We start from the raw sequence: 21731 nt of genomic DNA, 5'->3' as shown, positions 1-21731 counted from the left end.
TGAGCGAGAGCAAGAAGGCCAGTATGATTGAAGCAAAGTGGGCAAAGGGGAGACGATAGTAGATGAACTTAGAGAGGAAAGGAGGGGAGGAGAACCTTTAACCTTTACTCTGACAGAACTGAGGATTCACCAAAGAGTTTTGAACAAAGACAGATGGTGATCTGACTTTCCACGGTAACAGGAATACGTTGCTTTGTTGCTCTAATAGATTGAATAGGGGCTCCAGGGTGGAACTTGGGAAACAAGAGATGGTCCTGCCTGGCAGGGCCAGAGTGGTAACAAGGAAGTGATTTTTTTGTTTTGTTTTTAAGTAGATTCCAGGTATATTTGAAGGTTTTGTCCACAGGATTTGCTAATATAATTTCAGTAGCTTAGATAACCCAAAATAGTTTCATTCAGGACCTTATAGAGGTTTTCCAATGTAGTAATCTTTAATAATAATGCAACTTTAATAACAGTACATTGCCCATGGCTAATAATTTAAACTTTCACTGAATATGTTCTTACTCTTTGCTTATAATAACAAATTTTGCAGCCTAGTAGCTTTTCTTCACATTCAGATAGTGGATATTCAGTGACTTGTATGGATATAGATTTCCTCTGTATATAGATTTTGATTTCTATAGTGAGTTTTTGTCAAAGTTTTCTTCCTTTTTACTCAGTAAAGAAAACAGAAGACCATTGCAACAGTCCATTCCTTTGAGAAAAATTTAAATTATTTAATCGTCTCTTTTAGCTAGCCAAGAATATTCCCATTTTCTCCCTTGTTCCAGTTCTTATTCTCCTTCTCTCCCTCCTTCCCCTCCCCCCAAGTTCTTGGCATAGATCCAGAAGCATTGGGTTTCAAACATTCTAGAATTATATTAATAATACTTTTTTCTTTACTTGGTAGGCATTTCTTTTTGAAATCAGAATACCTGAGTCTAAAAATGTTTGGTTGTATCAGGTTACATTTGAGTCTATGGTGCCATGTGATGTGTAATGGAAGCTGTTTGTTTTGAAGAAGCAGTTTCATATGAAATTGTGTAAAATGTAATTGTATAATTCTTTGAAGACTCTTGAGAGTCCCTTGGACTGCAAGGAGGTCAAACCAGTCAATTCTAAAGGAAATTAGTCCTGAATATTCATTGGAAGGACTGATGCTGAAGCTGAAGCTCCAATACTCTGGCCATGATGCAAAGAACTGACTCATTAGAAAAGACCCTGATGCTGGGAAAGATTGAAGACAGGAGGAGAAGGGGACCACAGAGGATGAGATGGCTGTATGGTATCACCGACATGATGGACATGAGTTTGAGCAAGCTCCAGGAGTTAGTGATGGACAGGGAAGCCTGGCGTGCTGCAGTCCATGGGATCAAAGAGTCAGACACGACCACGCAACTGAACTGACTGACTTAAGTTTGGGAAGATGTGTCATCATAGTACAGCATCTCCCAGCAGCCATACACACTGGGGGCCAGGTTCTTTAGTGTGGGGGGCTGCCCTTTGTGTTGCCACCTCTACCTACTAGATGCCAGTAGCATTTCCCCGCTGTGTGATGCTCAAAACTGACTCCCAACATTTCCAAATGCCCCCTCAAAAACCACCCCTGGTTGATGCCCACAGTCATAATATTCTATTTCTCATGCTTTGCCTCCCTACAGGCATTAAATATTGCATGTATGCAAATTTCTTTTTTCTATCACCTTCTCTTTTATTCCTGTTTTTTTCTCGTGAAAGGATGTGAAAACTTTCATTATGTTTCAGTGTTTTCTTCCTCTCACCCCTAAATGAAAAGTACTTAAAAAAAAAAAAAGTCCAGTTTTTTAAGTAAATGCAACTCCTGGCTCCTTGCTGGCCTTCATTGGCTCTGTTCAGCCATGAGAGTCGCCGTTTTATTGTCTCTCCTGTCTCCCAGAGATGCCTCACAAAGCATCACTTGAGTGGGGAGAGAAAACCAAGCCTCAGACCTTTCTGCGCCATTGACCTACTGACGTCTGATTTTAATAAGACTTCAACTTAACTTCAAGTTGAAGTTAAGCCACTTCTTTGAGCAAACTGCTTGACACACAGTCCCTTTCTATTCTGAATAGGGCCTGTGCCCAGGAGATTTGGGGGCTCCGGTTTAGTTCTCAGAACTGCAAAACCCCAAATCTCACAACTGCTCAGCCAGGAACCTCCACCCAAGCATTTCTGTGTGTGCTTCCTTTAAATGGTTTCCTTGCTAACCCATGAACACGCCCGGCTGCTCTCTGGCCACCTTCTGGTATCAGTTCTCCTTTCACCAGCTGAGGGCCAGACTTCATTATAAATGGGCGTTCATCACATCACACTAGTTGCGGTGGCATTGTGGATTTCTTATGGTATTTCTTCCTCCATCTCTCTTGACATTTATCTTACATCTCTTACCACAGCTCCCCAAAAGTCCCTCATGTTTATATTATATAGAACATTGAGAGTTTCCTTAAGATGAAAGTAAATTCTGTTCTTTATTATAATAAGCACGCAGGCTTGCCTTCTCTGTTACTTTTGTAAGATTGTCTAGCATAATGTACATGTTCAGCATGATCGTGGGGTTTTTAATACTTAGAAATACAAGATAAATTTAAGATGACCTTGCTTCTCTTTTTCCACCCATCCCCCATTTCAAAAAAACATCAGCTCCAACTTTCTTTTGCTCAGTAGATGCGAGTACTTTCACTGCTGGTTCCCTTCTGAGCCAGCAGTGGCAAGCATGTACCATACAGCCAATGCATTTGTACTGTAGTAACTCTTGCCACTGATATTAGTTCACTTTGAATCCCAGGGCAGTCAAAGAAGGCTCATGGCATTAGGTTGCAGGATTGAAATGCTTAGCAAACTACCAGTGCCCCTCTGTGGTGGTTTGCCAAGCAAGATTCCCTCTCAGCTTGTCTTCGCATATTCGCTCATAACAGCTCCCTCTCTGCAGACTGCAAAGCCCCAGGTGGGCTGCAGCCAGCCTTAACCAGATCAGAGCGGGGTTGACATTGGAGGGAGCAAAACTTGCCACCCCCATAATGTGTCTGTTTGGCTTGAAGATTATTGGGGGCTGGTTATTTTTAAGAAGCAAAAGACTCAGGAAGTCTTTCTTTTCACCTCCCCCTTAACCGCCTGAAACAATTTAAAGGGTCTGATCCAGGAAGAGTACTATCACCGGAGATGTCTGCAGAGAATGTGGGCTAGGTGTGGTGGGGGAACTCAGGGAGACCAAAGTCCCCTCTGCATCCCATAGTGTTGGTAGCAAGCATTTGTTTCCCAAACATTTGTTTCTCCATCTCCATGTCCCCAACCCCTACCCTCTTCTCCTTCTCTCAGTTGGCTCAGTTGGCTCATAAGTTCCAATTTCCCAGCTTGTCCTTGAGCCTCATATTCCAGAGGATATGAGGCCATATTCCCCTCAGGTATGTAATTTATTATGGTTTTTTTTTTCTCCTGTTAATCCATCTCAGGTCAGGAGACCCGTCAGGAAAACCGACAGGATGGAGGAAACTTTTTTCCTTCTCCAGCATCTTCCTGTTCTCCCCAAAGAATAGAAACTCACTTCCAGGAGGAGTACTCCATCCTTCATTTTGCTGTTCTAGTCTTAATTGTTCATGTTCCTGATTAATAGTTTGCAGGTTGCCTTAATGGGAGTGTATATGTGAAAGGATAAAGGGGGAAATAAACCTTTGTCATGCCTGTTAATACACAATCTTGTCAATCTTTAAGTCAAAATTTGGGGTTTCTGCAATTGTGTTTGATGTTAACTCACATTAAAAGCATCACTTTCCTGAAATCCACACTTCAAATTTAGGATACATTTTAGAAAGTGATACTTCCTATAAAATATTTGCCATGACATTAAATAGTCAGTTCCTCAATTACACAGAAAATTCAACATAATTTGCAATCACCTATTCATGAAAGCATCTATGGTGTAAAGATAAACATGGTGATTAATAAGCTCAGTACAGAGAATTAAAACGGAAGTTTTCTACCAGAATGAGTAACTTGAGAAATTGCATATCTCCTTTTGTGCCTTTTTCTAATGTAGAGAAGTCTACTTTGGTGTAGTATCTTTTATTTAAATAGTGGTATAAAGTGATGTTTTTAATAATGATTTTCAGAAGTTACACATATTTTTAAAACTCCTAAGTGAAGTGAGATTTGATTCAGCATTGCTTGTGTTAAATGAGAACTATCGATCAGCTTCTCAGTTCTTCTTAGTCTAATGAGTTTGGGTTTTAAAACTTATGTAAGAAAGTATTGCTGTAACTGTGGAGAAACTTGGCTGTTTTGGCCGACTTTGAGTTAATATGTGATTCTCATGTCTATGAAATTACTAGATTAGACACCCTTGTTTACAGCCAACACTTAAGGAGTCACCTGGAATTCCCAGGTCTTCCTTTGTCTATGCAAATTAAAAATAATCAGCCAGAAATAAGATTGCTGCTATAAAAGAATAGTTGTATACTATAAATATTTGAAGCCAGCATCTGTTTTTTCACATGTTTCTCTGAACATTTTCTTCTCTCATTTAAACATTGAAGTAAAAAAAGGAAAAAAAATTATTTACTGATTTCTATTCTTTTTCAATGAAAATCACACAGATTTGTTTCTGTGTAAGGTGAATTGTTTCTACATTTTAAATTCTGGAACAAAACATGCTATGAGATGAAAGTCTTAAGAGTGCTATGTGAACTAACTTTAAACTTCTTTTTGAGCACTGAAGAAATTACCATGTAGGGAGTAGATGAGTCTTTAAGCAGTGTCTAATGAAGTAGCAGGTTACAGTTCAGGTTTATTCAACTTCAATTTTGTTCAGCTGTTTATGTTTGGTTCTTATCCGAGCAATTGCAAGTACCATAGGAGCAGAAATAGGAAATAGACTAAAGCTCCAAAGTTGCTTGTGGTCTCTTTAGGAAGATAAACACACATTCTTTTTTATTTTTAATTATATTGTATATAATACAGAATATAGCCATCATCATTTGTCTTACAAGATTGCATCTAAGAAAGAAATGACCATAAAGAAAGGCTTACTCTTTAAATATTTAGGTAAATATTTGAGAAAATTTTAGATGACTTATTTAACTATGCACTTCAGTGTTTTCATCAGTTAATTGGCATACATCAAGGTTGTGATGATTAAAATAATAATGTGAAACCCGTAAGCACATAGCACGTGCTTAGTAAATGAGAGCTACTCATAGTAGTAACATCATCTGGCTTAATAATAGTACCTATGAATTACATAGCATTTTTCTGTTCTACAAATGAAGAAATTAACACTTACAGAGGGTGATTTCCCTAAGATTGTCCAGCTAAATAAGAGTTGGAACTAGGATTGAATCTAGGGACTCTAACTCCAGAGACCAGTCTCACAATGGTGATACTGTTATACTGCCTATCATTCATTCATTCATTTATTTCACAAAAATTAATTGAACACATTTACATGCTAGGTACTGTTTGTCACTAATAACATTATTTATATTGAATACAGAGGAGAATCAACAAAATGTGAAGATCATATAATGACATTTTTATTTTGACAAAGCCCAATCCAAATATTTAAGTGTATTTATAAATAACATCTACTTAATAAATACTGGAATCAATGAATATTCCTTCTCCCAGGATCGTGGACCAGATAATACCAAATAAATAATGTATTTATAAAACCTTGGATTTTTTACAGTACGTTATTCATACACTTAGATAGGACTTAAATGAGGAAATTTCTTATTCACTTTTTCTTATACTTGTTTTAAAAGTTACCAACAATACATTACCCATACATGGACCCTTGTAATCTAATTACTAGAAAGTAGGAAAGTCATAAACCATTTGCTGCTTTATCCTGTAGTTTTGAATTATTGTGCTTTGCGTAGAAGCATCCATGGTTGAGTTTAAACAGAAAATCATCTGGTGGTTTCATATGTGGTGGGCTCCTTGCAGTATGCTTGTCTTTTGCCTCTATAAGTCTCTGCCATCTCAGCTTTCACTCGAAGTAGAACCATAAAGTGAGTTTTATGTTTGTTGGTTGGTTGATTTTGTTTTTAGAAGCCAAAGAGGCTTTCTTGATGCCTATTATCAACCAAGCTATGACCTGTTACACCCGTCGTTTAGGGGCCCCAGTAGGGTCATATGAACACTTTTCTGTTTGATGGTGGTTTCCATTCAGAAATCAATCAGAGGGTTGCAGATGGGGTGCGTCAGGTTTTGTAAAGAGATTGTATAGTGTCTTCTTGAATGTTTTATCTAAAAAAAGAAATATAATGGGGTCTGTGCTACTTCTGGCTGATGCAAGGCAGGTGAGGATGTTTTTTATTTCAATTAAATGATTCAGTTGCTGACATTCCACTCTTCGGTGTACAACAAAAAAAATGGGTTTAAAAATGCTGTATGGAAGGAAGCAAACTATTAGTAGAATCTGAATGACCAAAAGGTGCCTTTTCACAGAGCTGTAAGTCAGATCTTTCTCTGTAATGGATGTACAAGTCCTTATTTTTCTCAGATGGTTGACAAAAGAATAGTACGATGTTAGGACAACTAAAAATGAAAACCCAATAAATGTGGTTCCAATGAGGCCTGCAGTCTGAGAGATCTCGGCTCCTAGTTCCATCTTTGAATTATAGCACTTCGTCTCTTCCCCTTTTGTGGCCTCTTCAACTGAGTAGTATATGATAATTGGAATAATTATGCCCAGAACAACTATCCATATGTAAACACATAGTTTTCTAGCAAAGTTGGGCTGACGAAATTTTTTCAGTAAGTGGCCATAAAATACTTTCTCATAACACGAAGTGGTCTCTTGTGTGGAATCCTTTTTCATTAAGGTAGCATAGCGGCTTATGGCAATCCAGCTTAAAATTAAGAGGCTGACGAACATACTTACATGCATGGATAGAGTTCCCAAAAAATTGACCACTCTGCATTGTGGAGATTGATATTCCCACTGAAAACCTTTCAGGAAATAGATACCCATGAAAGGCATGGCACTGCACACGAGTAAGTTTGCAGTCACAAGATGTGCTAGGTAGATGTGTGTTGATGTTTTCTTAGCTATTTTTGTTAAAAATATCCACTGGGAGAGAGAATTTCCAAACAGACCAATGATACAAAGGAAGGTATAAATGATCGGTAAAGCCATGTAAGAGATCTTGGATGGTTGAATACATGTTGAGTTGTTACTCATTTATATCAGATTTCCTTGAATTTTGCCACAGGAGCTAGAACAGAATTGCAGATATTTAATATTAAAATTACAAATGGTATTTAAACTAAATAATTTTTTAAGCATTGGCTAAAATAAAATAGTAACATAAATATAGTGAATGGAAAGGGAGAGTATAGATGCCTTCTCACCTTTTCTAATCCCGATTGTCCGGTTGAAATAAAAGCAGGAAGTTGAATATTGTGGATGGTGCCTTTGTCTAAAGAATAAAATTTGATAGAAATAGTTAAATGCCTGAGATTTATTCTTTTATACTAGAGAAACGTGTAATTCTTATCCTAGATTTTAAGGTAGTTTGTAAAATAAAATTGATTTTGGCCTAGGAAGGTAATTTTTAGAATTTAAAGGCACATGCAAGCAATATTTACTGACCAAAGGAAACTGTTGCAAAAGTATTTTGTGGTCATGTTAACAGAAGACCAATTTTTAATTACCACCTTGCTGCTGCTGCTGCTGCTGCTGCTGCTGCTGCTAAGTCGCTTCAGTCGTGTCCAACTCTGTGCGACCCCATAGACGGCAGCCCACCAGGCCCCTCTGTCCATGGGATTCTCCAGGCAAAGCACACTGGAGTGGGTTGCCATTTCCTTCTCCAGTGCATGCAGGCATGCTAAGTCGCTTCCGTCGTGTCCAACTCTGTGTGACCCTATGGACAGCAGCCTACCAGGCCCCTCTGTCCATGGGATTCTCCAGGCAAGAATACTAGAGTAGGTTGCCATTTCCTTCTCCAAATTACCACCTTAATTGTCCATAAGTACTTTTAAAAATGGTGTCTTTTCATGGCTAAGTTAAAGAGCGTCTCTCTAATCCAATACTATTAGAAGAGTCTTCTTTCGTATTTCATAAGTAAACTTAATTCTTTGTCAACATTCAGGCAAGATCTTGAGTTAAACGGAAGAAAAATGTAGTGACCAAGGATAGACACCAGGATACCAGAGTCCTTACTGGATGTCATCAGTAATTTCTTATTTCAGATATTTAATGCTCATCTATCATACTTTAGTAAAAATTTAGTATAAGATTCTGAATCAAACCGTAGTTGCTATTGCTTGTTGGTTAGAGCGCCCTCATGTGTCTTTGTGTGTAACTTAGTACCTTGGTTTTTCAGAGAAATGTTTGTTTTTTGTTGTTTTAGAAGATACTTTAACCACAGTATAAATGCAGGTATGATTTGGCCTCTTTAATGTCTTGTTTTTAAATGTCTCTTGCTTCAAAAGGTACACATACAGACTCCTTTTCATATTTTTCTCATTCCTTTATTTTTCTTTTAGTTGGAAAAAAGAGAAGGTTTTGGATTCTGGTCAAATAAAAACCATGAGCTCTTTTCAGAATGTGCTTCAGTTCTCCGTATTTTTCACCATACATTTCTAAGTACCCCATTCTCCACTCTTTTATAATCTAGAATAAGGATACTCAGTTTTTTTCTTCTCATTCTCTCTTTTGATAAACACAAAATTTTTTTGCTAAACAGTGCCTTCTGAGATTCTTATATGCTCATAGCCCCTCAGGGATATTTTACTCTTTACCCCTATTCAGCATCAGATTATATTTTTTGCATCTTAGATTATAAAAGTAGGGATTTTTCCCAAAATATACCACTGTAATTTTGAACTTACTTTTTAAACAAATCTTCACTCAAAGGCTTGAAAGCTTGGGTATCTCTAGGTTCAAATACTAAGACCCTTAATGTCTACCAGTGTCTATCATGTTATTTTGTTGCTTTGCAATTTTTATTTAGAAAATGGTGCATATGCTTCAGAGTGAGTTTGTATCTGAGTCCAGTACACCCTGGCAAATGGGAATTGATTTAAAAATCAGAGAGTGAAATTAGCCAGTTTATTTCTTAAGAAAAAAAATTATCTGATCAAAGTGGTTGTTTATAGTATATAAAGAATGGAACTTCCTTTTGTGATGATGTTAAAGAAAAACACTAACTACGGCCTTGTATAGATAATGCGTTGTGTACTAAAATCTATAAAGGTGATGCTTTTGTATTAATGAATAGTATTCTTTTATATATATAAAAAAAGCTAGGCCACCACATAGAGCATCTGTCATCATCTTATTCATTACCATTGCCTTGCTTTTCTATTTCACCCTAGCAGATGCTTCAGAACAGACAAGAGGTAAAAAGAACTTCACAGAGGCTAGCTTTATTGGATGGATGACCTTGAGACTCTAGAGGCACCTTCAGTATAACAGACAACAACTAGTTGACCATCTTTAGCTTGCCAAACATCAAGCTTGTATCTACTATGTGCCTCTCCTTTAAAAGTAAAGTTTGATTATAAAACTGCTAGATAATTATTTTCTAAAATTTAGAAACCATAAGGCTTAAGAAATCAAATAACAATCGCATGTTACATATACAGAATGGCTGTCTAGAAAATGTGTGCAAGTCTGCATTCTGCTCAGCAGAATGCCTGTCTTCAGTCAGTCCTGTAACACATTGTACCTCTGCTAATTTGACAAATGAAAGACGTCTATAATTCTAACTTTAGCTACTAACGGTTACCTACATAATTAATATGCTGACCTTTCTTAGTGATCAGTTTTAAAATGTAAACATTTTAATCCTGTTAGAGTTTTTATATAAAGAGTTAACTTTTAAGCTCAAACTGAGTGATCAGTCTTACCTGTATCAGTAGTTTATGCCAGCCAAGGCTCTGTTGTTCGGGGTGGTGATGCTCAATTTCAGACTTATAATTCTCCGATCATCAGTCTTCCATTATCTTTCAGTTTTACTCAAGGAGAACAGATTCTTGCATGATACCAACTACAGTGGGAAGAAAGGAAATTAAACACAGTATTGAAGAAATGCAATAGTTACGGTGAATGTAGCAACTACCTTCTCAAAAAAAAAAAAACTCATTTCTCTTTTTCTATAGTGGGAGGAAGTTGGTGGACAATATATATGCTGTGCTTCCTTATTATTATTTCATGAACTGGTTACACCTCACGTAGCTTCATTAGCATGCTTGGCAGAAGTTAAGTTCAAAGGTTTAGTCCCCGTGGCTAGTTACTTGTGTAAAAATAAAGTGGTAGAGGGAACCATTCCATAGTAACCCTCTAAAATATTGGTACAAACTTATCTGTAGAATCATTTGTGGACAGCTTGTTTGCAACTCCGCTTTATTGTAAATAAAGGGAAGCAGAATTCAAAGTTGTTTTACTTGTAGGAGGTTATTGGAATCAAATATCATAGAACTGGGGGATAAAGAAGTAAGGCCCAGAGCAGTACACTGTAAGCACAGACTATACTCAAGGGTTTTGGTCTCATCTTGGGTGTGTGTGTGTGTGTGTGTGTGTGTGCACACACGGGCACTCAGTTGCTGTGTCATGTCCAACTCTTTGCGACCCCATGGACTGTAGCCCACCAGGCTCCTCTGTCCATGGGATTATCCCAGCAAGAATACTTGCATAGGTTGCCATTTCCCCAGTAGACTAACCCATTCTACTTCAGATTGTCCTCTGCTGCCTCCATTCAGATTCAAAAGCAGTACATTGTTTGGAGCATTTCATTATGAATTTGGGAAATCCTGGAAAGTGCCAGAAATGAAAACCAAATATGCCTCAAATCAATAATTGTATTACAATATAAAGAACTGTGAAACCAATTTGATGTACAGGATTGTTTCATCAGTCTATTAACTATTAACTAAATGAACGATGCTAAGTACCATAGTTAAACCAGTGGGAGTCTGAGGATGGGAACAGCAATCTAATTTCATCAGGCTCAAGCACTTCAGTTATCTGTAACAATCTTCATTTAAAATTAAGAAATATACTTTGCCATTTCTCATAACCTGTCATGCTTATCTTATTTCTTGTTGATTAGATAAATTCACCCTGATGCTTGCTGATATTTCTCTTTAAAATAATAATGAGGACTACCTGACTGTCTGGATTTTGTTCTGCTGTTATTCATCTTTGCAATATTTGCCATCATTTAATTAAGAAGAGTGACTCATCTGGGGGTACATGGCCGTTGATTGCAGAGTAATCTGCCCTCTGGAATTCCTATCATTTTTATTTCAACAATTCTTCATGTTCCAGGAAGAAATTATTTAGAACAAAAAATAGTCTAGATGTCCATCAACAGATGAATGGATAAAGAAATTGTGGTAAATTTATACAATGGAATATTATTCGGCCATAAAAAGGAATGAATTTGTGTCAGTTGTAGTGAGGTGGATGAGCCTAGAGGCTCTTTTACAGAGTGAAGTAAGTCAGAAAGAGAAAAACAAGTATCATATATTAACACATATATATGAAATCTAGAAAAGTGGTACTGATGACCCTAGACACAGAGGGGGAGTGTGGGACAAATTGAGAAAGTAGTTTTGACATACATACACTATCATGTGTGAAATAGTTAGTGGGAGGTTGCTAAATAACACAGGGAGCCCAGCCTGGCACTCTGTGATGACCTAGAAGGGTAGGATAGAGAAAGGGAGGGAAAGGATATATATAGACTGATTTGCATTGTTGTACGGCAGAAACCAACACAAAATTGTAAAGCAATTTTCTACCAATTAATAAATAAAATTTTTAGAAAACAGTTTGAAATAATTTAGAGAAGGAAGAATGTAAAAGGAATCCTGTTTATAAGTGATCAAAAGATAATTTTTAATATTACCTTTTTGAGGTTAAGCACCTTTGGTCCAAGAAAAAAGAATGTCCTTACTCTCTACAATTTATCTTCCATTATCCCCAAACTCAGTAGATGATACCATCACTTCTTCAGTTATTCAAGCTAAAAACCTAGGAATCATGCTTGATTCCTCTCTTTCCTTCACATCTCGCATCCAATCAATTGCTGCTACTGCAGCTTCTATCACCACCACCGCTAGTATTAGCCTCATTTAATGAAAGCCTGTTATGTGCCAGGGATCCTGTTAAATGCTTTACATGCATGTCTTATGTAGTCTTCGCAATACTCTGTGAAATAAATACTATGAAATAAGTGTCTTCATTTTATAGGTGAGGAAAACTGAACCTCAGAAAAGTCACATAAGTTGCCCAAGGTCATATAGCCATCTGTCCTGACAGAGCAAGTAATTGAAGAGAACAAGGCCATAGTTTCAATGCCTTTTTTTTAATCTAGCCTCTAAAGTCAACACTATCACTTCTCAGTATTCTGTTGGTCGCCTAAGGCCAGCAGTGATTCAGTGTGGGAGGTATAAATATCGGGAGATGATGGTTGTAGGGAGCCATCTTGGATGCTGGCTATCACAGATGGCAATCAACCATTGAACAAAGGAAGAGTCAGAAGTACTGCTTAAAATGAGAGTCAGATGACATAATTTATCTGGCAAGAATGCCTGGATAGGTGTAATTTTCACCTTTTCTTCCTCTATTTTGATTTTTTTTAATGCTCTGTAGTTTTCCTAAACAGTGCAATTCATTTCACAAATGTTGCTGTGTTTCCAGTAGCGTGTGGAGGTCACTGAAGAAGTATAACCTGCCCAAGGTGGCACAACTAGTAAATTTACTTTAAGGCACATGTTTGGGGTTGTTTTTTTTTTTTTTTTTCAACCTCACCCTCTACCTTTGCAGCAATTACTGGTGTTTCTCTAGAAAATGTAAGGGTAAGTAAACTAGAGTCAAGTTTTCAATAATTTTATTCATAGACAGGGTTTCTAGGCTCTGAGGTAGCAGAATTGACTGGGAGAACTCAAGCCCAATTTTATTCTTTCTTGGAAAACTTTGGACTTCATTAAGCTAATTTTTATTCCATCAATATCAGTGTAAAGTCTTTATGATTTTAGTGATTTTGAGTTCCCTAATTGAAATAGAAGGAAAATTTTATTTATATTTTTCTAAGACACTGCAATTGGTAAAAGGTGTGGATGTCAGAGAATTACCAGAAATATAGCTTAGGCAGAAATGTCAAGAATTGCAAGTTCTCTGTCAAAGTGGCCCCTTGGACTTTTCTCATTTAGGTCACCTATAGTTTTCTTTGGTTCTTATTCATCTTTCCCATGCTTCTCTTCTTCAAAGTTCTGCTTCTGTTTCCAAGTCTAAATGCTCTTGCCTAACCATTCTAATTACTTCCTATGCCGCTGCTGCTGCTGCTGCTAAGTCGCTTCAGTCATGTCTGACTGACTCTCTGCGACCCCATAGACGGCAGCCCACCAGGCTCCCCCGTCCCTGGGATTCTCCAGGCAAGAACACTGGAGTGGGTTGCCATTTCCTTCTCCAATGCATGAAAGTGAAAAGTGAAAGTGAAGTCACTGAGTCGTGTCCGACTCTCAGTGACCCCATGGACTGCAGCCTACCAGGCTCCTTTGTCCATGAGAGTTTCCAGGCAAGAGTACTGGAGTGGGTGCCATTGCCTTCTCCAAATTACTTCCTATATCCTCTGCCAAATACTGGCTTCCTCAGTGTTCTGCTCTGACCCTTATGATTTACTCCTTGAGGTATTAAAGTAATTCCCCAGAGTGTAAGCCCTGCCATGTATGAAGTTTCCTGCTTTTGAGATGTTAGATGTTCAAAGGGCACACATGCTCCAGAGCAGTTTGACAATCCACAGTGAGCTGTATTCAGCAGGGGTATATAAGAGCTTTCCTTAAAAAAAAAAAAAAAAAAAAAAAAAAAGCTTTCCTGGTGGATCACTGGGATTAGGACAGGGTCCCTTTTCAACTTGCCTCAGAGCTAGAACCCAGAGGACACAAGACAGCTCAGTCATACCTGTGCCATTGTGCTTAAACTAAGCAGTTATTTTGACCTACCAGCTTAGTGTCTTCTAAAATGGCAACAGTGGGTCTTTAAAGCCCTGTCTCTGATGACTCAGAAGCTCAGGGCATTGGGAGGCTGGTGTGCAGTAAGAGAAGACATGCCTTATGTGGTCCACATTAGAACTTCACATTCAAAACATAATTATTTCTTCAAGGGGGAGTGGGATGAGGGGGCAGTGGAAGCCTTTATCCAGTTTACTGCACACCCGAGCCAGCAGTTACCTTTAGGAGGAGTGAAACAGAGACCTGTTACTCAAAGCTGTGGTTTGTTCAAGGCTCTCTGAGGTCCCCGCTCTCTTCAGGATGTGGTGTCTGGCCACATCCCTGTCTCTGTCTCCAGCTGCACTGTGCTCAGGCCTCACCATCTACCACGAGCAGCTATAATCATGGCTGTCTCACCCTTAATCAGGGTGTGAAGATCCTCTACTTGCTGCTACAAGCTGGCTCGGAAGTATTTCCCTCAAGAACTGTTCAAAAAAAAAAAAAAAAAACAGAAATTATAGTCCAAAGGGTGAAAATGTATAATAGCACAGAAGAGTGATTACCTCTGGAGAAGGAAATGGCAACCCACTCCAGTACTCTTGCCTGGAAAATCCCATGGACAGAGGAACCTGGTAGGTTACAGTTCATGAGGTCGCAAAGAGTGGGACACGACTGAGCGACTTCACTTTCTTTCTTTCTTTCTTTCTTTCTTTCTTTCTTTCTTTTCTTTTGTGAGAAAGTTCTGATGACAAAACATAAAATGGAACTGCCAATTAGAGTTTCACTATACTTCACCTTTGGCTTTTGTCTTTCCAGATACGCTTGAACGTACTGGGTACATTGTCTTCTAGAAATGCACACCATTGAAACGTGGTGGCAGTCATTAGCACTAGAATCTCCACAGACGTGGCAGTTGGAAAGCAGATGGGAAATTAGCAGATTTTAGGGAGAGGGGAACTTCAGCATTGGATTAGATGAGGCAAAGATATTTTTGAGGACAGTCAAATTTAGAATTTCAACATCTTTGAGTCAATCAAGTTTGATTCATATCATGCTTCAGAACCTACCTACCTTTTTGTTTTCAAGTTCTTTGAAAAGCCAAAAGTAGACTAAAATTTCTGAAAATGGAACATTGGATGATAGAATTCTTCAAATAATCTAGGCCATTTTATTGTCACAGGTATAAAATATATACGTACACCTACACCCTGGTGACTTGGATTATGACCTGCAGTGAGATTTAGGGACTTAAAAGGCATCATGTATCAGTGCCCAGAACCCTCATCACTGCCCCTTTCTTCCAAAGACCATGTCCTGGCCATTTTATTACCAGTCACTTCTTTGGAATCTCTAGATAAGATTGTCTGGAGAGGGTAAGTCTGCTGCTCTGTGTCACTATTTTATTCAAGGGAAAAAAAGATGTCAAAGGAAGATGAGTAAAGAGTTGAGTATATAGGGTCTTACATCCTATACCTATTAGTGTCTGTATTTATTTTCTCTTATTAAGAGCCCCAAGTATGGCAGTAACAAGCTTTCCTGAGAACCACTTTTAAGAAATTTATAATAATAACAAATGATAACCACTGAAGTGCTTTATATATATATTAATTCATTTATTTTTTATGCTATATTTAATTAAAATATCTCTGAGATGGGTACCATTATTACTGTCATTTCCTAGGTGAAGAGACTTAGGTCCATAGAGGATAAATAACTTGTTGATGGTACTACAACTGGTATATTGTAGGGCTATTACTGAAGTCACTGTTAGTGTGACTTCAGATCCCATATTCTTCGCTGCTACCAGAATCTGGACTGTTTAGGTAAAAGTGACCAAATATCCCTGGTGACCAAAACTGTATCAGGTTTCAATCTGGACATTTATTAATTGCTGCCAACTCTCCATTATACAGATTCCCTGGTGGCTTAGATGGTAAAGCGTCTGCCTGCAATGCGGGAGACCCGGGTTCAATCCCTGGGTTGGGAAGATTCCCCTGGAGAAGGAAATGGCAACCCACTCCAGTACTCATGCCTGGAAAATTCCATGGATGGAGAAGCCTGGTGGGCTACAATCCATGGAGCTGCAAAGAGTCGGACACGACTGAGCAACTTCACTTCACTTCACTTCTCCATTATACTGGTGCTTTTGCCCTTTGCAATTGATAAGTAATCTGAGGGTGTCATATTTTCAGACTCTCTAAATATATTTTTTCCCGTTTTACCCAGTGGATTTTAGCATTCATTGGTGATCCTTGACTGAATCATTTCTTATATTGGTGGCTGTGTCTTCATAATGTTTTGACTGGTAGAGATACATTAGACTTGAATTAGTCATTTTAAGGTATCACTCTAAGCAAGCGTTGGTGTTTCATTAGATATTTCTCAAATTGTACTATGTGTGTTATAGTTTCTAATATTACCATGTAGTCTCTTGTTCTTGCTCCATCAAAAGCCAGTCTAAAATGTAGTTTTAATAAACCTACAAATAAATATTGAAGCCAGGAAATATAAGTTCTCTGGAATTCCATATCGCCAGAAGTATTTGGTAGAGAAAATTGAAAAGAAGCAACCACAGTTAAATTTTAACACAGAAAGTCTGTAGAAAATCATTTCTTTGGTGATGCTTTGACCAGTAGAGGGCAATCTACTACCAGCCCTAGTTAAACCTCTTTTGCTGTTAAAGGCTGAAGCATAAGCTGCCTGCTTTGCACTATATTCCAGCTAGAAAATTAGAACAGTTAAAAGTTTAGGGTTTTTTTAAGCTCTGAGAAAATGATAAACTTCTTTATTTTCGTAGCTGGAAAACACTAAACGTGGTATGATAAAAGTCATTGTATGGACAATGGATTTCTGTCCTTAAGCTGAAAACCCATTGATACTAATCTGTCTTTAATAGGCTATGTCCTTTGGAGATTTTGTTTTGCTTTATACTAGTGATTACCACAAGCGTTACCTTCATAAAGTCATTCAGAACTACAATTACCATAGTGGTAAAAAGAAAGTCTGACATTTTATTATATGAAAATTTTTCTCATATCTGTAGCTTTTCTTAACTTTTTTTAATCATAGCAATTCCTGTACATAGTTTTGTAAACTCAAATAATACTAAAAGGCTTGTAATGAAAACAGCATGTCACGTCATGTTATTAACCGATGTCATTTAAAAGGTCTTTTACCTAATGAAGAAAGCAGAGGAGAAATTACCTTGACCCTCCCCTGTAGTCACTTCTTCCTGTCTACTTAACAGACTCTGTAGATCCCTTCCTCTTAAGAGATCACCTAACCAGTTGCCTCATCACGCAGCATATGCTTGTTTTTATCTCTGTCAACACATTGTTCATCACTAAATCTTCAATAGCCCTTCCACTCCCCACTCTTCAGTGGTGTGGAAAATAAATTTCTCTCCCTCTCTCTTTCATACCCAGACACACACACACAGCTTTTAAGCAAAATAATTCAAGGCATTATCTTTTTTGTCAATGAAATTACTTACTATATTTGTTGTCACCTGTTAGAAATTAATGGCATACAGACTTTTAATATTATGTGCATCATTTATCTACTGTTGCATACCAAACCATGCCTAGCTTTGATGACTCTCAATCCTGCAGTTTGTTCTGGGGTCATTCATGCAGCTTCTTTGTTATCGGGCAGCTCAGCTGAGCCTCAGTGGTCCGCAATGGCCTCACTCATGTCTGGAGCCTCAGCTGAGATGGTGGTACAGGCTAAGTATCTCTCTCCATGTAATTTTTCATCCTGGGTTTATTTACCCTGTGGTGGTCTTGGGATTCTAGGAGCACAAAACTGGAAGCTGCAAGGCCTCTTAAGGCTTTTCTCAGATGCCGTACAATGTCCACTACATTTTATTGGTCAAAGCAAGTCACAGTACCTGCTCAGACTCAAGAGATGGGCAGACTCCACTTCTGGATGGGAAGAGCTGCAGAGAATTTTAATCTACCATCTTTTCTTTAATACACTTGCAATAGCAATGTTCTAACTAGATTTTTATATTTTTTTTCCCTCAAAGTACTAAGGATTAATATAGTATGCGTACCTCAGAGTCCATTGTTTCTTGCATAACATCCAAAAATAAAACTGTACTTTGCAAAGACATACCCTCTGTGCCTCGCTTCAGTCTTGGAGCTGTCATTTTCTTTTGCTCGTTTCTTCTATGAAGAGGTGTATTGAAAGTATCAGGAATCCACACTCTTTCCTTTGTACTTTTTATCCTCTGTAAATAGCCCCTTTCTATTTCTAGAACTAATCTAGCTTTTCAGTAAAACTATAGGAAAAGTCTCTTTCTGCTAACCTGATTGTAAGAAGTGGATCCTAAGAGTGGAGGGCGATTACTAATAGCTCCCAGAAAGAATGAAGTGGCTGGGCCAAAGCAGAAACAACGTTCATTTGTGGATGTGTCTGGTGGTGAAAGTAAAGGTCAGTGTTGTAAGGAACAATACTGCATAGGAACCTGGAATGTTAGGTCCATGAATCAAGGTAAATTAGACATGGTCAAGCAGGAGATGGAAAGAGTGAGCATCAACATCTTAGGAATCAGTAAACTAAACTGGACATGATATCTCCATTGCCTGCCTGCTAAGTCACTTCAGCCGTATCCGACTCTTTGTGACCCTATGGACTGTAGCCCATCGGGCTCCTCTGTCCATGGGATTCTCCAGACAAGAATATTGGAGTGGGGGAACACGTGTATGCCTGTGGCAGATTCATGTTGATGTATGGCAAAACCAATACAATATTGTAAAGTAATTAACCTCCAATTAAAATAAATAAATTTGTATTTTTTAAAAAAATTAATAGTTCAATATAAGAATGTAGGTGAGATAAAAGATCTATATTACATGTAAAAAAAAAAAAAAAAAGAATACTGGAGTGGGTTGCCACACCCTCCTTCAAGGGACTTTCCCAACCCAGGGATCGAACCCCTGTCTCCTGCATCACTGGCAGATTCTTTACCATCTGAACCAGTGGGGAAGCCCCAGATATCTCCAATACTAGAGCCTAAAAGGATATAGAAAGATGATTAGTTTAGCTTGCCCCTCTAGTAGCATTCCCTCCACCATGCTAAGTTGTACTTATTACTGGAGGTTTAGTTATTTGCAGGATCACAAATGCCAGCTGACAGAGCATGAGGCCCTCATTTACTTATTTAGCTGACTCCTCTTCACCACTTGCCACATATATTTGGAACTCTATAACAGTCTGCACAAGAGCTGACCCTGTGTGTTCCAGTGTTTTTCAAGTCTCACTGGCCGCAAAGGGGAACCGAATATGAACATGCATGCAAACCTCATCAGTTCCCTTTGCAACCAGCTGAAAGTTGTTTTTAATATAGCGGAAACAGTGTTTTTCTTTTGAGTATAAACCAAATTTCCACCCAAATAATGAGACATTTCTGCTTCCGACAGATCAGGGGACATATAAGAGGACAATACATTGTGAGAAAGGCAATTCAACAAGAAAGTCAGAAAATAGATAAAACTCAACTGGGGAAGAGAAAGAGGTGCTGCTGAGTATAGGAGAGGAAAGAATTAGAGTTGAGGGTATTGGGGGTGCTAGAAGGTCCTGATAGGGGACAGAATGTGAGAAGAGGTAGGAAACATAGAAAGGAAATGTGTATAACAGGAAAGGGCCTGTAACAGCATTGCCAGCCGTGTTAAAGGAAGGTGTCTAGATCTTTTAGTCCAAAGTTTGCCACTGGATAACATTTGAAAATAATCACACATCAGAGTGATTACCATTCCCACCTGAGTTTATACCATTAAGCCAGTTGTACAATGAAGGTGCCTTGTCTCCCAGTTGAGGATGCAAGGTGGTAACCTATTCAACCACTCTGATTACACATAACAAAGCCAAGTGACAGTAACAAAACAGACATGAGTGAAGGAAAGTTACACGGCTCAAAACAGCCTAGAGTTAAAACGCCCCTCCGGGTCCTCCCCACCATTCTATGCAAAACAAAGAACTCTCTCGCCCCAAGAGAAAAATGGACCTTAAGTTTGATTATACCCAGCTCCCAGCTGGTCCCATCCTCTGGCCAATCTCCAGAATTCCTTGCCCCAGCCATTTAAGAGATAACTAACCTGAACAGCCTTGGAGAAGAACAGGCCTCCTTAAGACAGTAGATTTCCACATATATGCCTAAATATACTTACTTTTTTCTTAGGTTAGTGCAACAGCTCACTAATCTGACTGCTGCCCCTTCTTGCCTCATTAAAGGTGATCTGTTCCTGTAAAGTGCCAGTCTCGTTCTTTTTCTGAACCTCGCCTTCTCTAATTCCCTTACCCTACAATGAGCACCTAACATAACAAATGTCACAAAACTCCCAGAATGCAGCAATTTATTGTAGATAGAGTTTAAGCAGTCTGTCTAGCAGTGAATATTAACGAATGAATGAACAAATCTGCTACAAAAGAAAGTTCTGGAAAACTGCTTGGGGACCACTGACTATACAGCAAGCACCTTCCTCTGCACCACCCCACCTCACCCGCACAATCTGAAGAGCCCGAGGGCATGACTATACAGGCACAGCCTGATGGACCAACAAAGATCACCCGTGGCCCCTGGTTGCCACTCATTATGAAGGCAAAACCCAAAACTTGTGTCAAAGAGATCTTAGGAACATCAGCTCCAAACCTTATTAAATGCTCAAAATGCTGCCTTCCCAGCCTGCTGAGGATCCATGCTATAATGAAATAGTTCTGCTAGCAGATAACTCACTGGCTTCCCGTTCTACAGCCAGGTGAAACATGCTGCTTTTGCAGCTCCTGTCCTTCACTGGTCCTCTTTCTGCTTGCTCTCTGAGGCCACATACGCACGCGCACCTGCACACACACAGTTTTGTTCTGTCTTTCCTTTAGTCTTCTGCTTAAGGCTAAATAATCCCATTCTTTCAAACCACCCCTTTTCTCCTCTGCTCTGCTACTTGCTCAAGTTTCAGAATATGGTTCTGACCAGCACGAAATAGCACGGGTCTGCACAGCTTTTGTCCTGGACTTTGCTGTTGGTGGTGAAAGCTCAATTGCCTTCCCCACCTCATTTGGTCCAAGTCAGCTTCCACTGTGTATCTTCCTAGTTCTGATGTTTACTTGAGCTTCTGACCATTCCATTTTGTATATTTCCCCCGTCTTTCTTTTGGCATTTGAGTATTTCAATAACATACATTGAATGTTTCTTAATGGCCAGGAACATGTATTCATTCATTTAGCCTTCATAACACCATGAGTTAGGTATTCCTATTATTCTTATTTTGTCAGTAGAGGAAAGAGCTTGTACAAGGTTACATAGTAAGTGATGAAGCAAGAAATTGAACTCAGTCAGTCTGGTTGAAGCAGCTGCCCTATGAACCTGTTATGCTGCCTCCTAGTTCATTATCTAATATTTAATGTCACTAGGCTAAGAAGACCAATTGGATCCAGCCTCGCCATAATCCTTGCTGTGGTCTTACCAGTGGGGTGATAATATTCTTGGTCCATTGATTAAGACTCTTCTCCTGGACTCTGTCCGGATGGGCAATACCAACATCTTCATAGTCTCCACCTCACTTTTTCTTCCAAGTTTCTCTCACCTGCTAGTGAATAGCCAGTTCTTTCTTTAAATATGTTGATACATTTAACAGATCTACTCCTGGTCTAGGAGACTTTCTATCCCTCTAAAATAATTTGCATGTCTGTACTAACGTGTTTGAATTTTGTAGGTTAACACTCAGGAAACATTTTTCTTCTCAAAGGACACCTCATTTGCACTCCTGTGTACTATATCTGAATGAAATGCTAAG

At 38.6% G+C, this 21731-nt stretch overlaps 2 protein-coding genes across 24 annotated transcripts in view; one reads left to right on the top strand and one right to left on the bottom strand.

Annotated features, from left to right (window-relative positions):
* The window catches only part of CASK (calcium/calmodulin dependent serine protein kinase), a 379740-nt gene that overhangs the window by 202746 nt on the left and 155263 nt on the right, over window positions 1-21731 (top strand). The window lies entirely within an intron of this gene.
* Window positions 4902-10070, bottom strand: GPR82 (G protein-coupled receptor 82). Its single transcript, XM_004022013.6, has 3 exons — window positions 9853-10070; window positions 7351-7418; window positions 4902-7214 (listed from the first exon to the last, which is right to left on the bottom strand). Exon 3 carries the CDS (start codon window positions 7178-7180, stop codon window positions 6170-6172), a length of 1011 nt encoding a protein of 336 aa, XP_004022062.1. The 5' UTR covers window positions 7181-7214; window positions 7351-7418; window positions 9853-10070; the 3' UTR covers window positions 4902-6169.

Source organism: Ovis aries, chromosome X (genome assembly GCF_016772045.2).
Source record: "Ovis aries strain OAR_USU_Benz2616 breed Rambouillet chromosome X, ARS-UI_Ramb_v3.0, whole genome shotgun sequence".
Lineage (NCBI taxonomy): Eukaryota > Metazoa > Chordata > Mammalia > Artiodactyla > Bovidae > Ovis > Ovis aries.
This window is presented reverse-complemented; position numbering and strand designations above follow the sequence as displayed.